Consider the following 16,246-nt stretch of genomic DNA (forward strand, 5'->3'; position numbering starts at 1 on the left):
TTGGGTTGGCAGTATAAACTGGTGAAACTAGTTAGGAGAGTTCAAAAATAATTCCCCCCCAAACATCTGCTCAGGCTAAGAAAGAGGTTTTTGTTTTTAAGTCTATTCCACATACAAATATTTTTCAAGTAGTTACACACATCGTCTTTTGAGGAGCTTTAAAAAGAAACAAACCTACCCAGCAAGGACTCCCTCTCCACGCCTGAAACTCCAACTTGGCACACCTGGGCGCGTCTCAGTATCCCCAGTTCTAAAGCTTCAGGGGAGATTCTGGTATGTACGCCCTTGCCAGGCTCCTGTGGAGAAGCTTTGCCTTTGGAAGGACCACCCCCAAAGTTTTGGGGAGCAATGTGGCTGCTCTGTTCTTCATGGATGAACAGGGCATGGCAGGAGGGGTGAGTGCAGAATAGGAAATCCTGCTAGCAAGCCACAACAGACACATGGCAGAGTGCACCTGCGTATCACATGGGCGTCTCAAGAATTCAGAGGTTTGGAAGCAGCTTTAACCTTGACCCCCACCTCCTGTGGAGGAGCATTTCTAACACCCACAGAGAAAGGACCAGTGAGGTTTTCAGTGCCGTCCCCTCCTCCCCCCGCATTAACCACTCTGTCCTCGGATTCCTACCCCACTGCCTGGACTGCAAGCAGCTGCGCATACAGGAGGACGGTCCTCCAAGCTGTGCTCACTTAAGATGGGGCTGGAGACTGCTCTCAGCCAATTCTCTGTCTGCTTAGGCCGAGTGGTTCTCAACCTTGGCTGCACATTAGAATCACCTGGGAATCTTTTTAAAATCCTGATTTCTGGGCCTCATCCTCCGGAAATTCTGTTTCTTTGTTATGGGGTGGGGCCACAACATTAGTAACAAAGAAACAGAATTCCCGGAGGATGAGGCCCAGAAATCAGGATTTTAAAAAGATTCCCAGGTGATTCTAATGTGCAGCCAAGGTTGAGAACCACTGGCTTAGGGGAAGGAGAAAATATTTGAGCCCCACTACAGGCTACACATTGGAGACAGGGAATGCAAATAAAAGATGAATACAACAAAAATGACCCACCAGGAACCTCCAGTCTGACCAGATCCCTTGAAGTAGGCACTTCTGTTTCGCAACATACAGGTAGGGCTGCAGTACAGGAAAACCACAGGCCAGAAGGCCAGCAACTGCCCTGACGTTCCTAACGCCACACAAACAGAAATCCTCCCTGAAACCTGGGGGAAGGGGACCACACAGCTCGGAATGAGTTACAGGACGGCCTGCAAAACAGGCGGGAGGCAGAACCTGTGCCCGTTGTAACTGGTGTGACCCTGAAAAGCCAAGCGGGGAAGCGCAGGGAGGTAAGGTGGGTTGTCAATGTCCCCTTGTTTGTGTCCCAGTAGCCAAAGAGGGGCTCGTAATTAAACTTCACAGAGTTCCTCACGGGGAATGGGGAATGGGAGAATGATAATGATAAAAAATGGACAGCCAGTCTGACGGTACAGTGGGGCTTTGATTTACGAGTTTAATTCGTTCCAAGACCGAGCTCGTTAAGGAGCTCGTTAACTCAAATTACTCTATCAACTCAATGCAAAAAATCGGCAGAGAGACAGCTGGTATCTCAAAAAACTCATTAGTCGGGACACTCGTAAGTCAAGGCCCCATTGTATTAAAAATCTGAACAGGGTTGATCAGTTGTGCTTCTATGTATGCCAACTGTAGGCCAAAGATTGTAAATCATTCACTCAACACCCATGAAATGTTTTCAGTGGGAAAGGACTGTGCTAGACACTATACAGAGACCAAAAAGCCCTGAAGTGGACACAGCTAAGTACAACTAGAAAGGTCTTAAAAGAATGGACTGAAGCATCCATATTATCAAGAGGACTTTAACATCGTAACTCAGACAGTGTTTAAATTATCCTTCAATTCGTATGAATAAAAACCAGGTTTACCCTCAAAGCCCTCAAAGTTTTCAGAAAATAGCGTACCTGTAAAAGGCTGGTCTGTCGGTACAGGCCCCTCACCTCGCCTCACCCCAGGCTCCGCTGGCTCACAACAGAGAGGCGCTGTCTCCTTGGGGCACCGGCCAAGTTGCTCCGGACAAGCCGGCCACAGAGAGCTGGGAAACTGGGAAACAGAAAGCCTGTCAGCACACTCACACTGAGACACGCGGCAGAGTGTGCAACACCAGCTACATCCTCCTGACAGTCCCCACGAAGCCACGGTGGAGAGGAGAGACAGCAGCTTATCCACGGACTGCTCACCAAGGGAAGAGCAGGGTGACGGGCCGGCAAACCCGAGAAAACTCCTGAAACCTTCTGTTCAAGGTGGCCTGGGGCCTTCACTGAAAGCCCCTGGCCTGGAGCAAGGCACCGAAGGGTCCCACTCACCTCCGCCACCATCTCAGGTTTTTCTCCTTAAGGGGTGCCGGTGGGTTCACAGCCCAGCACACAATGAGATGTTTCAGGTTTAAGATAAGGAGCCAAGAACCCCTCTGACACTCGGGTTTCTGAGGTTCTCCAGAATGCCTCCTTCCCATTCCTCCTGCCTCCCTCCTCACAGGTCCCAGCTCTCTACACTCACCACTTCCGAACACCGCCTCCACCTCCCCCCGCCCCAATTTCACGCTTTAGCTCTCCCTGTCCCCTCATCCTGAACACCTCCCTCCCACCCTGGGGATTACCCTCCCCCACACTCAGCTCGGGTGTCACCAGTCCTTCCCCTGCACTCAGAGCACCTGGCTGGGGCCTGTGTTCCAGCGTTTGCTTCCTTCCGCCTTGACCACCCCTCCTACCGGTTTCTCAAGCGCTGGTCTCACCTGCTGTCCCCTACACCTTCCTCCTGCTCTGATCCCAGGTAGAGGCGGATGCCCCATCATGTGTGTTGACTAAAGAATTCCAACCAGAGGTTTCCCATGACTGACTCAGTCTTTCCCTGGGAAACATACTGCCACACCAACCCTGGGAAAAGTCCCTTTGCAAGGGGGCTGTCCATGCTCAGACACGCGGACAACCCAGCCCTCACCCAAGTCCGCGGCTGGGCTCCGTTGCCAAAAAGGACAAAAACGTGGGCGGTCAGGTTTGGGCCAACCAAACCCCCTTAGCAGGGCACCTGAGCACTAATAGGTTCCTGGCATGCAGAGGCTGGCTGAGGCCCTTCCTCCCTTTTAAGTCTGTTTAATGAGGCGCTCCCGATGCCACGCCCCCTTACCCACCAGGGTTTCAAAGATGAGAAGGAACGAGGGGCACTTTGCTCTGGGAGGAGACCAGGTGATGCCTGGGACGGGTTCCGTCCCCCCCCCAGTTCAGAGTCAGCGGAGCTCTCATTCAAGCAGGATGCAGAGGAGACCCCGCCATGAGCCAGGTGGTCCCCCGAGTCCAAGGTGTGAAGTTTCGTCCAAGAAGCCTCATCTCCTCATGCTGCCCAGGCTTCCCACACACCCAGGCTCCTTCCTCGCCAGCTCGCTGGCCTCGAGGGCAGCGTGGAAGCTTTCACTACAGGACAGCACCACCTGCTGAATAGCAGCTCAGATATCCCAGGCGTCCTCCTGTGCTGATAAAAAGGATCACCTGCCGCTGTGCTGAGGGCCCTGGCAGCCAGGGAGGGAATCATCCGTCTCCCAGCTGCCGCCAGCACTCAGCCAAGCTCCTTCCACAAAGCACACCTCAGCAGAGAAGGCGGGCTCCTCATTTGTTCCAGCACAAGGGGCAGACTAGGAAAGGGTATCCATCGCAGCCGCAACCTGGCCGCTGCCAGACAGACCCTCTGCCCAGAGGACCCACAGACGAGTGACACAAGTCATGTTCACACATCCTTTCTCTCTGGCTCCTTCTCCACCTACAGCAGCGCATGTAGGGCAGGGGATGCGTGCTTTCTGATTTTAAGACCGCAAAGGCACCACTGTAAATTACGGGCTTGCAGAGGTCCCAAGGCGAGGCGGCTTCCTGCAAGGACGGTCCCTGCAGCCTGTTTTTGTGGGGATGAGATCACAGAGCTTACATTCTGTGTTTGGTCCTACATGGGTTTTAAGGGCTGTATTCGGTAATTACAGAAAGGAGAAAGGGAGGTCAAGGGGACCGGAGGAACTCTGGGTGGTGTTTGAGAAGTTACTTATAACTACAGTGACATCACTCACTGACCGGACGCAGGGGAGAAACTGTAACTTGCGTTTTCCTTTTTTTGTCCTTCAGAATCTATTTTAAATTAGCAAAAAGATGCAACTTTTTACTCGTTTGGTTTTGACATGTCTCTGTTCAAGGCCTTTTCAGTACACGATCCAAAGCATGGGCCCAAGAAAGTTTTGACAAAGAAGCATTAGGCCACAAAACAGTCTCAGGTAAAATGCAAAAGATGACAAAACATACTTGCTGAATGAATTTTTATGGAACTAAACACCATAGTTTAGAGACTAACTGAATGAAGACCTTCAAGGGCTTTTTGTTTTCAGATCTAATTTCCAATTGGCTCAAGAAGAAAAAAAAAACAACCTTAAAATGTTTTTGAGAAGAATTATTAGGGTTTACCTCCTGGTCATCCCTCTCTTTCAAGGATGAACAGAGAGACTTCAAAGTTGTTTATCCAATAGAAGTAAAATTTTTTTCTCTCTCAAGTATCCTCCTAAAAATGTAACACTGAGCCTCCTCAGACCACAAAACAAAGACTAGGCATTCATGGTCCGCAGCATGTGACCGATTCCCTGTGACCATCTGTCCTCCGGTGGACAGGGCTCCCCAGCACTGATGCTGTTGCGCCAGAAAGCGAGGCCTGGAGAGGTTAGACGGCGTGCAGGAGGCACTCCGCCACAACCTGCTGCATCTCCGAGTTCGTCAGGGGGCTCCCGTCACCCTCAACAGTGCGGACGGGGTGGAAAACAATATCCCAGAAATCCTAGAGCAAATAAAAGAACGCTCTCGTTTTTGTTTCATTGGAATGCTGGTGCTTGTAGGAAGCAGGCTCCAATAAAGAAGGAAGGTAGCTCGAAGGAGAACTCTGTGGGGATCTGGCTCACACTTGAGGCATGAGTGGCCAAAAGCATTATTTAAAAATATCAATGTCCACTTCAAATCTCGAGGCTTTCACTTTCCTTGAGACGGGTGTACTGCTAGTACCCTGTACTGTTACCTCTGTCAGCTACCTGAGGTGTTTCTTCGGTCCTCACCACCCATCAGAATCTCCTGGGGAGCTTTAACAATGCTGATGCCCAGAAGAGTTAAAACAATCTCTGGACATGGGGCCCAGGTGTTTGTACTTTTTTTTTTAAGGCTGACCGCTGATTCTGATGCATAGCCCCTGACCTATTCCTCGGGGGTTTCCTTTTTCTCTTGGGAGGATGGGAGACATACAAATGGATTGAGAGAAGAACTGGAAGAAACTGAAGAAACAACCTGCCGGTGAGGCTCTGGGGCAAAGTGAGGCCTGGAGGTGCACCCCACCCCCCACGTTGCTGAGGGAAAAGACAGGAGTGGGGACAGACTGGCTTGTTCGCTACCTAAGTAAGCGCTGGCTGGCCCCTATCATGGAGTTGGCAAGAGGTATCAAAACTCATCTGTAAAGAACATTCCTTTGTCGAGTGTTTACTACGTGAGAAGTGATGTAACATGATGGCTTTCACATGCGAAGAAACTACTAAGCTATTTACCACTATGATTTCTCTTGGTTGGTCTAATAACAGCACTAGCAGCTTCTGTGTGTTCTTTTACTGGCAATCCGTATTTTCTTGTTCACCAAATGTGACAAAGCACACACTCATTATAGGATTTCTGCCTGGTGTTACAATGCCCAACGCACAGAGCTCTCCTAGGTATAAAACCGCTGGCTCATCGGAGGGCTGAACCGGAACCTGATTTCTATTAGCATCATGATGTTCTCTGATGTGACAGTGACCGGGCAAGAAAGAGAGCCTGGGTGAAAGGTGAGGACTGCCTGCGGGAACACTATCTCCAGCTGAGGAGCTACGTTCGCTCTCGCTTCCGTGTTCAGTAATTCTTAGTTACCTGCTCTCTATTTGCTCTGTAATACAGTGACAAAAACCAGGCTGTCCGCCTTGGGTGCCTCCTTCCGATTTCTGTCTCTCCTGGGGGAATTAATCAGCTTTGCCTTACTCATCCTTTGCCACCTGTACCAGAAAGACCTGGACTATTCCTGGGCACCACCCCAAACTAAAGAAAAGCCCAAGAGTCTGCATTTTAACCAAGCGCACAGACACGATACATAGTCTGGGACCCTCATCAATTCTGCCTTTGAAATGGACTTACCAGATGTCCTGCTAAATCTCTCCATCGCCGCTGCCACTTCTTAACTGGGGTTTCATCAACTCACCCTCCTCCTTGGCCTCCCAATGTATCTGGTCTCTCCCATGGATACTGGACTGCACGGCCACCTACCACTTGGAGCCCCACACTGCTGGCTCCACGTTCCTGACTCGTCACTTTCTCTGAACTCAAGCCCAACACAAAAAGTCTCTACCACTTTCAACTGAGGGTTTCAGGTCTATTAGTTCTCTCTCCCAACAGAACATGAAGCTTCACGAAGGCAGGATCGCCATCATCCCCCCCGTATCTTCCACAGGGCTCAGGTACATCTTAGGTTTCAAGAACAGTGGTTGACAGATAATTGAAGCCCCTGCCTCAGTCACAGCTTTTTCTTTCATTCACCTTCTCACTTTCCCTGAGAAAACTTTCATCCTCTCCCTCCTATTTCAAAATTGGCAAGGGTGGGAGAGAAGATCTGCCTATCAGTGGAGGAAAGAGAGAAGAAAGCAGTCATAAGCTAGCAACCTCAACTATCCAGAAAACATCTGGGAACCAAGATTTAGTCTTTGCAGCTGCCAAAATCTGCGACAGAATGCATGCACCAGTCAGAAGAGAGCTTCCCAATCTCTTGCAAGCTTCATCCAATAGCTCTTTCCCAGACTCTCCCCAGAGCTATTTCACTCCGCCTTTAGATACAACTCTAGCAGGAGGGAAATATTTGGTTTCCCAGGTCACCGTAAATTAAGAGGGTGGAGAGCAAGTGCTAGATCAAGACACAATGACAGCCCTGAGAAGCTATGACTGACAGGAGGCAGTTTATAAATCCGAAACCATAGATTACAGGCTGTTAGAGTTTAAATAGCCTTTCAATCCCCAAAAGTGTCCAGGGACACCAAAAACAAAGCATTTCGAAACAGTACAATTAGTGGCTCTGAGATTACCCCAGGCACGAAGAAAGGTTATTTCACTTTTACTGGGTCCCCAGCCACTATATCCATGGGGAGAATATGCCCACAATGCCAACCTCAGTTCCTAAGACCCAAGTGTTTAAAAAAAAGGGGGGGGGGGGGGGCGGGCACTGTATCCAACTGCAATGTACTATCTCTATGTGATCTCAAGTAGCCCTGAACACAGGGACAGACTTTCAAAAGGAGGCACAGAACCCTCAACACTGCCATTTTGATCTGGAATCTACCATCTAGCTACTCCCAACCTCACACACTCCTCACTTCTCATCCACCCTTTCTTGTGGGATTTGTAAGTAAAACCCCTCACCAGATTAGAAACTTCCTTGAGCAGAGGGACTGCAGCTTTGTATGGACACCATGCCCCCATCGCCGTACCTCACAACTGATGGGCTTGTCCCTGGGCCAGTTCAATCTGTCCAGAACCCCTAAGGCCAGATGATCCTAGGGAGGGAGGCATTTAAATGAGTGTGTTTTAAAAATAGTCCGAGCATTTCTGTAATCTCCAAAGGTATTGGTTTTCCTGCTTTCTTATGGAATCAAAAAAAAAAGGTTTAAACAAACGCCAAGTGTTGGTGAGAATGTGGAGAACCCTCAATGTGCACTATTGGTGGGAATGCAGATTGGAAAGCCACTGTGGAAAGCAGCATAGAATAACCTCAAAACATTAAAAATGGAACTGCCTTATGACCCAGCAATTCCACTTCTGAGAATATATCCAAAGAAACCCGAAACACTGATTCAAAAGGATATACGGATCCCTGTGTTATTGCAGCGTTATTTACAATAGCCAAGATATGGAAGCAGCAAGTGCCCATCAGTAGATGAGTGGATAAAAAAGGCGGGGTACGTTTACGCAAGGGAATACAACTTGGCCGCAAAAAAGGGGGGGGGGAATCTCACCCTTTGCAACAATGCTAAGTGAAATAAGCCAGTCAGAGAAAGATAAGTACCATATAATTTCACATATATGTGGGATCTAATGAACAAAATAAGCTAACAAACAAAACAGAAACAGACTCATAGATACAAAGACTGACAGCTGTCAGAGGGAAGAGGATAAGGGGGCTGTGTGAAAAAAAACCTTAGACAGACACAGTATGGTGATTACCAGAGGGGAGTGGAGGGAGTAAGTGGAGAGTAAAGGGGGATAAATGGTGATGGAAGGAGACTTGACTTGGGGTGGTGAACACACAATACAACGTGCAGATGATGTATTATAGAACTATACCCCTAAAAACTGTATCATTTTATTAACCAACTAGAGGTCTGGTGCACGACATTCATGCACTGAGCGGGGGGTGTCCCTCAGCCCAGCCTGCGCCCTTTTGCAGTTAGGGAGCCCTCAGGGGACATCCTTAGCACTGCTGCAGAGGCAGGCCACTGTGCTTGTCAGCCATCAGGCCAGCTTGTGGCTGAGTGGCGCTCCCCCTGTGGGAGTGCACTGACCACCAGGGGGCAGCTCCTGCATTAAGCGTCTTCCCCCTGGTGGTTAGTGCACATCACAGCAACCGGTCGTTCCACTGTTTGGTCAATTTGCATATTACCCTTTTATTATATAGGATGTCACCCCAATAAACTCAAAAATTATTTTTAAATAGGTTTCAGCCCAGGCCCAGTAGCTCAGATGGTTAGAGCATCATCCTGACACACCAAGGTTGCAGAGGTTCGATCCCCGGGCAGGGCAAATACAAGAATCATTAACGAATGCATAAATAAGTGGAACAACAAATCGATATTTCTTTCTCTCTCTCTCAAAATATATCAATAAAATTTAAAAACGAGAGACCCACTTCTAAAAAAAACGGTTTAAATGTTAGATACTGTGATTAATAGGGCAAGCTTCTGTTTATCTTAAAATCTAATCTCTACGGGTTATAGAACCAAGGAATAAATTCTGTGTGTGCCTATCTGAATCTCAAAGTTTAGGATGAGTTTTTCCTTGATCTAAAGCAACCTAACCTCAAATAACTTCAATCCTTCAGAAATGATATTGGGTAACTTCATATTTATGTCTTGATAAGTAATAGCATGCAAAAGTTTTGATTTGCTTTGGGTTTAGTAAAGACTGTACTTTAATGAATTTAATTCGTGGTTCTATAATATGACGTTATGATTTATACTTGGATTTTTAAAATCTAAACTGAACTAAAAACGAAATCTATTTCCTGATTCCCAAAGGAAATTCTGTCTTGTTTTAAGCTCATTGGTGACTATGCCACTTACACTCCAAGATCCAGTCATTTACAAACAGGTGCAGTGACCCACTCGGGCGCTGGAAAGCTCTCTACAGTTAGTTCAGGACTGCCTGGTCTGCTGTGTTCTGCTTCTGCAGCCCTTCCTCTCCTACAGCTGAAGCCTCTTGACCCTTGCCCCCACCTTCCCCTCACTGGCTCGAGCCAGTGAGAAATTCTAGAAGAGAGACTTAACAACTCAGGCCAAGTTGCTCTGGTTGCTTAACAGGCCCTGACCTTCTGTCTAATGACTTGATTTCTTTCTCCTGCATTCCACAGGCTAACTCACCCTCTTACTCAGTTATGATAACTGTGCCTGAGTCCCTCTCTTGATAACCTGCAAGTCCCTGTGGGCTGAGGTGCTGCCTTCTCTTGGCAATCCTGCAGGGGACTGGAGGTCTACCCTGCACCCACATGGCCACCAAAGGTCACGGCACATGGGTGCCCATGCCAGACCACTCCGATGCCCTGGGTCACCCCAGAGCCCCATGTGCCAGTGCACTAGCACTAAACCCCCGCTCTTTCCTCCTGGCACACTGGACTTCCTCCCAGCCGCAAATACCAGGTCTGCTGCCCCTTCCACATGTCCTCCACCCCTGGGCAGGGAGTTCCAGGTCCAAATTGGGCCTCACTAGGAAATGACTCAGATCACAAGAAGCCGAGGGTCCCCTGGCCAGAACAAGTAAGTCACAAGATCTGGATCCTACCCTATCGAAAATTTAAACTCCGGCAACAAAACATTGACAAAGCAAGAGAAATAGGCTATATCTTTTCCCTAAGGACAACACCCCCATATTGACAGGGTACGCTGAAGCCATGGCACCCTCATTCACAGGCTCTAAGGTAAAACCTGAGGACTATCAGAGAAATGACTACAACTGTGCCTTCCCTGGGTGGAGGGGAATCACAAGGATTCTTATAAACCATTTCCAAGCTAACATCTATGACTGCTGAAATTACAAATATGAAAATAACCATATAGATACTCCTCCCCAAGGAAATCAAGTCATCTTCTAAAGCCCTGTTAACAAAGCTAGATTTATATGTACATTTTTATCAAGATCTTTAAAAATCAGACATTAAAAACTAGCTGGCGACACTGTCTGCCACTTCAAAATAACATGCAAAGCAGAAACCTTCATTTTCTGGTCAAAGCACATTTTTGTAGTACCCATCATTTTCTACGGAATTCTAGCCTTTTCTACTTTCTACCACTATTTTACAGAAAGACTTTCCCCCCTTGGCTTTGTATCTTTGCTTTTTGATCTGAACAATCCTGAAAAACCCAACCTTGCAATCTTTTTCAGTCCTGGGAAGGAATAACACCAGTCATTTAAAACCAAAAGCAGTGTCAACACTTCCTCAATGACACAGCTGCTCTGAGTGACCAGTGAATAAAAGTTTGTTTTTCTTTCCTTGGAAAATGAGGACATCTCTTTAAAATAATTCTCAAAGTTACTGAACATGGTCAACGACAGTAAGGCCTTCGTGAAGAAGGAGGCACTAGCTACCTATGACCAAACACAACAAATACACATGCACAAGAGGGGCTGCGCTGTGACTCCAGACAGAAGGAGACCCAGTCTGGATGCCATGCATTACATGGAACATACGTTGCCTATTACAAACCTAAAAAAGAAAAGAAAAATTAGGCATATGAGTCAGCAATCCCACTTCTGGGTATTTACCCAAAAGAACTGAAATCAGGATCCCAAAGAGATATTAGCACACCCATGCTCACTGCAGCACCATTCATAGTAGCCAAGATGTAGACGCAACCTAACTGTCCATTGGCAGGTGAATGGGTAAAGAATATGTCGTATACAAATACAATGGGATATTATTCCTTTATAAGGAAGGAAACCCTATCCCATGCTACAACACAGATGGATCGTGAAGGTCAAATACTAGGTAATCCCAACTCAGATGAGATATCGGATGCAGTCAAACTCATAGAAGCAGAGAGTAGAACTGCAGCTGCCAGGGGCTGAGGGGAGGGGGCGAGTGGGAAAGATTGTTCAATGGCTATAACGTGATGCAAAAATGCAAAAGTTCTCGAGATCTGCAAGACAACAGTATGCTTACAGTTAATAATACTGTACTCTTGAAATTTTGTGAAGAGGGCAGATCTCATGGCATGTGTTTCTTTTACCACAATTATTTTTAAAAGGAGGAAACAGGCTCAGGATTTGAGATTACGCTAGTTTCCAAGCTCCCATCCCTTCTACGGCTTCACACTGCCTCCATGCCAAAGGGACACCAGCAATACAGATTAGCATATGATTAAGGGCTAGAGCCCGGTGGGAGGAATGGAGGGGGGACAGGAAACCAAAGAAGGATGGAGTGGTTGAGGAAGCTCCAGAAGGGAGGCTGACCCCTGCAGGGTCAAGCTGAGCCTGTGGGGACTGCAACAAGCCTGGCACCTACTGAGTGCAGACACAAGCCAAGAAGGCCTGTGAGAAAAGAGCTTTCAAAGGCCACAGGTAAAACACTGACGGCTAAAAACTGAAGCAAAACCAAAGGAACCGCTCAGAGTCCCCTACGCCACTTATAACTAGTCTTCAGAGGTGAGTGTTTTCCAAACCCCAGAAATGGCCTTGCTATCGGACAAATAAGTAATATAAAAAGTCCTAAGGCACAGCCCTCCCTCAGGGGGAGTCTGACCTAAATGATCAGAAATAAGACCAGAGAAAATATAAATCATTTCTAAAGAAAGGAATAAAAATAATAGAGTGATGCCCCACTTACCTAACATTCCTGAAACATTGGGAATGCTAAATAAGTGAATCTTTTAGGTAATGAAACTGTTCGCTTTAAGCAAAACCTGTGTTAATAGGGCAGTGGTTCTCAACCTTCCTAATGCCACGACCCTTTAATACAGTTCCTCATGTTGTGGTGACCCCCAATTTCACTGTTACAAATTGAACATAATTAAAGCGTAGTGATTAATCACAAAAACAATATGTAATTATATATGTGTTTCCCGATGGTCTTAGGCAACCCCTATGAAAGGGTCGTTCGATCCCCAAAGGGGTTGCGACCCACAGGTTGAGAACCGCTGTAATAGGGGATACCTGCATAATGACTGATATAGGATGTGTATTAGAAAATTATCCTCATTTTATTGTGTGACAATGGCATGGAGGGGGTGGGCATCTTCCCTTATCAATTAGAGATGCAAACCGAACTCTATAGTAGTAAAAAACAACGCAGGGTCAGTAAAACAAGATTGTCAAACTTAGTATTTGTGAACCTGGTGGGTCATATGTGCCTCACAACTTGAATGTTTTTGAGGATTTCTATGATGACTTTTGAAAGCCCCCAGTGAGCCATTCAGAGTAAATCTGTCCCTAACATTTACTACCCAGATTCCAGCTATCTTATTAGCATACAACGATATCTCTCTACCTGGAATGTCCTTTATTCCACCCAGACAACTCCGATTCACTCCCCAAGACCCTGCCAGCTTCCTCCGTTCACTCCAGAGCAGAATTCTCAGTTTCCCCTGGGCTCTCCACTGTACCCCATTCTTTTCTATGATGTACCCCATGTTATACGACCATTTATCTGCATATGAATCCATGTACTACCCCTGTTCTGTAAGAAATATGCCTGAGGCCCAGGACATGGTATGTGCCAGATAAATATTTGAAAATTAAATAAGACCTCATCTGGGATGATCACAAAAACCCAGTCACCGTGCCGCCCCGGGGTCTTAGGAAGGCCTGCCAGGCTGCACAGCATGTGTCCTGGCACAGTCAAGCCTACCGACTCTGCAGCCTGCCTCCACTTCTGATTTCCAGGCTGTCATTTCTTATGGGCAGAACCCCGACACACATCCATGTTCACAGTTCCAGTGGAAAATGAGGACATTGGTGACTATGTAAAAAGATAAAAGAAGAGACCCCGGGCACACACTGAGGAGAAAGGTGCATATAAGACACATGAACGAATTATTCTGGACACAGGGCATTTCTGCTTAATGCCCAAACCTCGACTGTGCTGGGGATGACAAGATTGCTGGGTGACAGCTGTGCCTGTGCATTATCTCCATCTCCTTCCTGATAACAGACCACTGAGAGTACCGAGGGAGAAAGAGTGGCATTCTGGCCACTCCCCTGACAAGTAGTGCCACCTCCAGGGCGTGACAGCACTTCCCCTCCACTGCCTTCAAGTCTTTTTTTTCTTCTTCTTCTAGGGAGGGAGGAAGGAAGGAGAGGAGGGAGGGGGGAGGGAAGGAGGGAGGGAGAATCGATGTGAGAAACATGGATTGGCCTTCAAGTCCTCAATGATCAGAGTAAGAGTACCTCCAAAGGCTGTTGTAAAACAAGTAAAATCATGTAGCATATCCAGGGTTTTTAAACCTATTTTTAAGTAGAATTCTTTTCTGGTACAATTTTGAAATGATGAAAAGATGTTGATCTCTCTATTAATTTCCCTAGGGAAAATTTTCAGCTATCTTCAGTTTTAAATTTTTATTAATTGGAGTTTACAAGTCCCCTCACCAGTCTTCCAAATGTGACTTGATGGTCTGTATCACACACTCTAGCCTTTAATTATACCGCACTCTATTGTTTATCCTTCTCTTGCATGTGGACAATATGGTAAAGTAGAAAAGACAGGAACTCTGAAGTCATAATAAGCTGGATTCTTGGACTGGCTTGTCAGTATTTGTCATATACCTTTTTTTAAACTTTAGAGCCATCTTTTTTGAGTGTGTGTGGGAGACATTAAATTTGAAAAAAAAAAAAGCCACATATCTTAAGTTCGGCAATTCCTTCTGTTTTAAATTCAGTTGTACTCTGTTCAATTTAAATAAAATTAAATCTATTATTTTATTTTAAACATCTGCAGTAAATTTCTGAATAGCAAAATTACATTTTCATGTATTTTGAAAATTTTTTGAACCAGAAGCATAGGTTACTTTTGTCCTTGGGAAAATAACTTGTAAAAAGGAAAGCCTTAATAATTTTCAGTTGAATGAGAAAAGGGTCCAAACCCTGCCCTCCAGCTTCAAACATGGATTTGAACCACTGACACCTACAGAAGTGTGGGCAAGGGGTCAAATACTAAACAAATGTGATGACCACCACATCACTCAATATATAAACGACCTGTCAAACTTTATCCTAACATCCTCAGGGACAGTATTATCTGTAAGATGATCAGATCATTTCATTTAGGGTCCTGTTCTAATGGGTAAGAACTTGAGTCTCTTTCCTTAGCCTCTGGTAACTTTAGACTCCAGGCATCTCACGAAGCACAGCAGACGACCCAAAACCACATCAGTACTACCAAACCATTTCCAGTACCTGGAAATGATCCACCGGTCAGACGCGGTACGAGTGATAACACATTACTACATGTTAACTTAACAAGTCCTGTTTTCCCACAGATGACGGAAAGATAAAAGTAGAAGCACTATCGTGTCTGGAAAAAGACTCTTAGACAGGAAGCCAGAAAAAAAGGAGACAATGGCTACACCACACAACAGATGTGTCTATGCAAGAGGGTTTTGTCTATACCGCTCAACAGATGTGTGTGTCCAAAGGGCTCTGGCTGTACCATAAAACAGATGTATGTATGACCTTGGACTAGTCTCTTAAATTCATTGTCCCTGACCAGCTTCATAAGCAAAGGCAGCAAATTGGATGACGTGTTCAAGCTCTTCCAATTCTAAAATTCAATCTAAATCCACATATTCTTAATTGATTGAATATGAATTAAAAGAAGTAAGGTGTGTAAAATCCTTAGCACAGTGGCCAGCGTGCTGTAAGCTTGTCATAAATGCCAGCAGCCATTATTAAAACACAGAGATTCAGGTCTGTGTGTGTTATACAGAGCATATATTTGCATTTCTTTGTGGGATTTTCGAAAGGAAAAAAACACACACACTTTAAAGTCCTATTTTAATCAGCATTGTTAAATCAAAGGAGCCCAAAATGAAACAATAAATTATGAAGCTCTACATGAAAGGGTATAAGCCTCCCAAAATCGACTGGCTTTGTTTTGTTTCAAATTGGCTCTCAGTGAACTCTTGGCAACAGGTGGAAGAAAGCAGGACTGCTGGAAAGACTCGCCTGCCCAGCACGCTCAGCACACGCTCAGTACACGGTTACACAAAACTGCTAGATGGAAGTTGCAGCTGGGGAAGCAAAGATCTGCAAGGCCCTGCCTCTGCGTCCAAACAATGCAAGGGAAGAGTGTCCCCAGGCCACAAACTGTGGAGCAGGCTGGATACGTGAAAGGTTATCTTGAAACCTCCGGAGCAAAGGTCTCCAACTAGCAGCTCACAGGATGGGTGTCTGTGATGGAGTTAGGCTGCCAGCACTTAGAAATTGACAGGTCATGCATAAATAAGGAGCTCTAACTTCTCTTGGAAATGTGGAAGGGCCAGCGGTATTGAGCCCGCATTCCCACTCAGCAGCAACCTACAGTAGCTGAGGGGCACCTTTACCTCCAGTGCTCCCTTATTTAAACCCGACCCTGGGGCTCAGTGGGTTGCTCTGACCATGTTCCTTTGCCCACTCCTCCTGCACATAATGAAGGAGCTGCTCAGGCTCAGGCTCTGGAGCAGACAAGCATCTCTGCTCTGCCACATACTAGTCATGTTATTGTCTTGGGCAAGTAATTCACCTCTCAGTTTCCCACCTGTAAAACTGGGGTAGTAATAGCATTTACCTCATAGGGCTTGTGGGAGGGGAATCGTGCTTAGAGCTGGGCCTGATGCACAGCAACTGCTCTATAAATATTAGATGTTACGACTTTCTGGTCCCTAAAGGCACATGCATTTGGAGCTTCTGTCCTAGAACTTCAACAC

At 46.4% G+C, this 16,246-nt stretch overlaps 1 protein-coding gene across 7 annotated transcripts in view; it reads right to left on the reverse strand.

Moving 5' to 3' along the window:
* TANC1 (tetratricopeptide repeat, ankyrin repeat and coiled-coil containing 1) overlaps window positions 1–16,246 on the reverse strand; it is a 239,471-nt gene that overhangs the window by 174,568 nt on the left and 48,657 nt on the right. For 5 of the 7 annotated variants that reach the window (XM_070422940.1, XM_070422937.1, XM_070422935.1 and 2 more), the window contains exons 1-2: window positions 2,367–2,392; window positions 1,965–2,103 (exon numbers count right to left, since the gene is read on the reverse strand). The exons of 1 other annotated variant lie outside the window; for it this stretch is intronic. In XM_070422940.1, coding sequence (XP_070279041.1) covers window positions 1,965–2,103; window positions 2,367–2,378 — 151 coding nt within the window. In that variant the 5' untranslated portion in view covers window positions 2,379–2,392. Of the gene's footprint in view, window positions 1–1,964; window positions 2,104–2,366; window positions 2,393–16,246 lie in introns of those variants that run through there. One more of the 7 variants, XM_070422939.1, reaches the window with a different exon arrangement.

This window comes from Myotis yumanensis, unplaced genomic scaffold (genome assembly GCF_028538775.1).
Source record: "Myotis yumanensis isolate MYYU_CA2020_CCGP unplaced genomic scaffold, mMyoYum1.0.hap1 SCAF_8, whole genome shotgun sequence".
In the NCBI taxonomy this organism is placed as follows: domain Eukaryota; kingdom Metazoa; phylum Chordata; class Mammalia; order Chiroptera; family Vespertilionidae; genus Myotis; species Myotis yumanensis.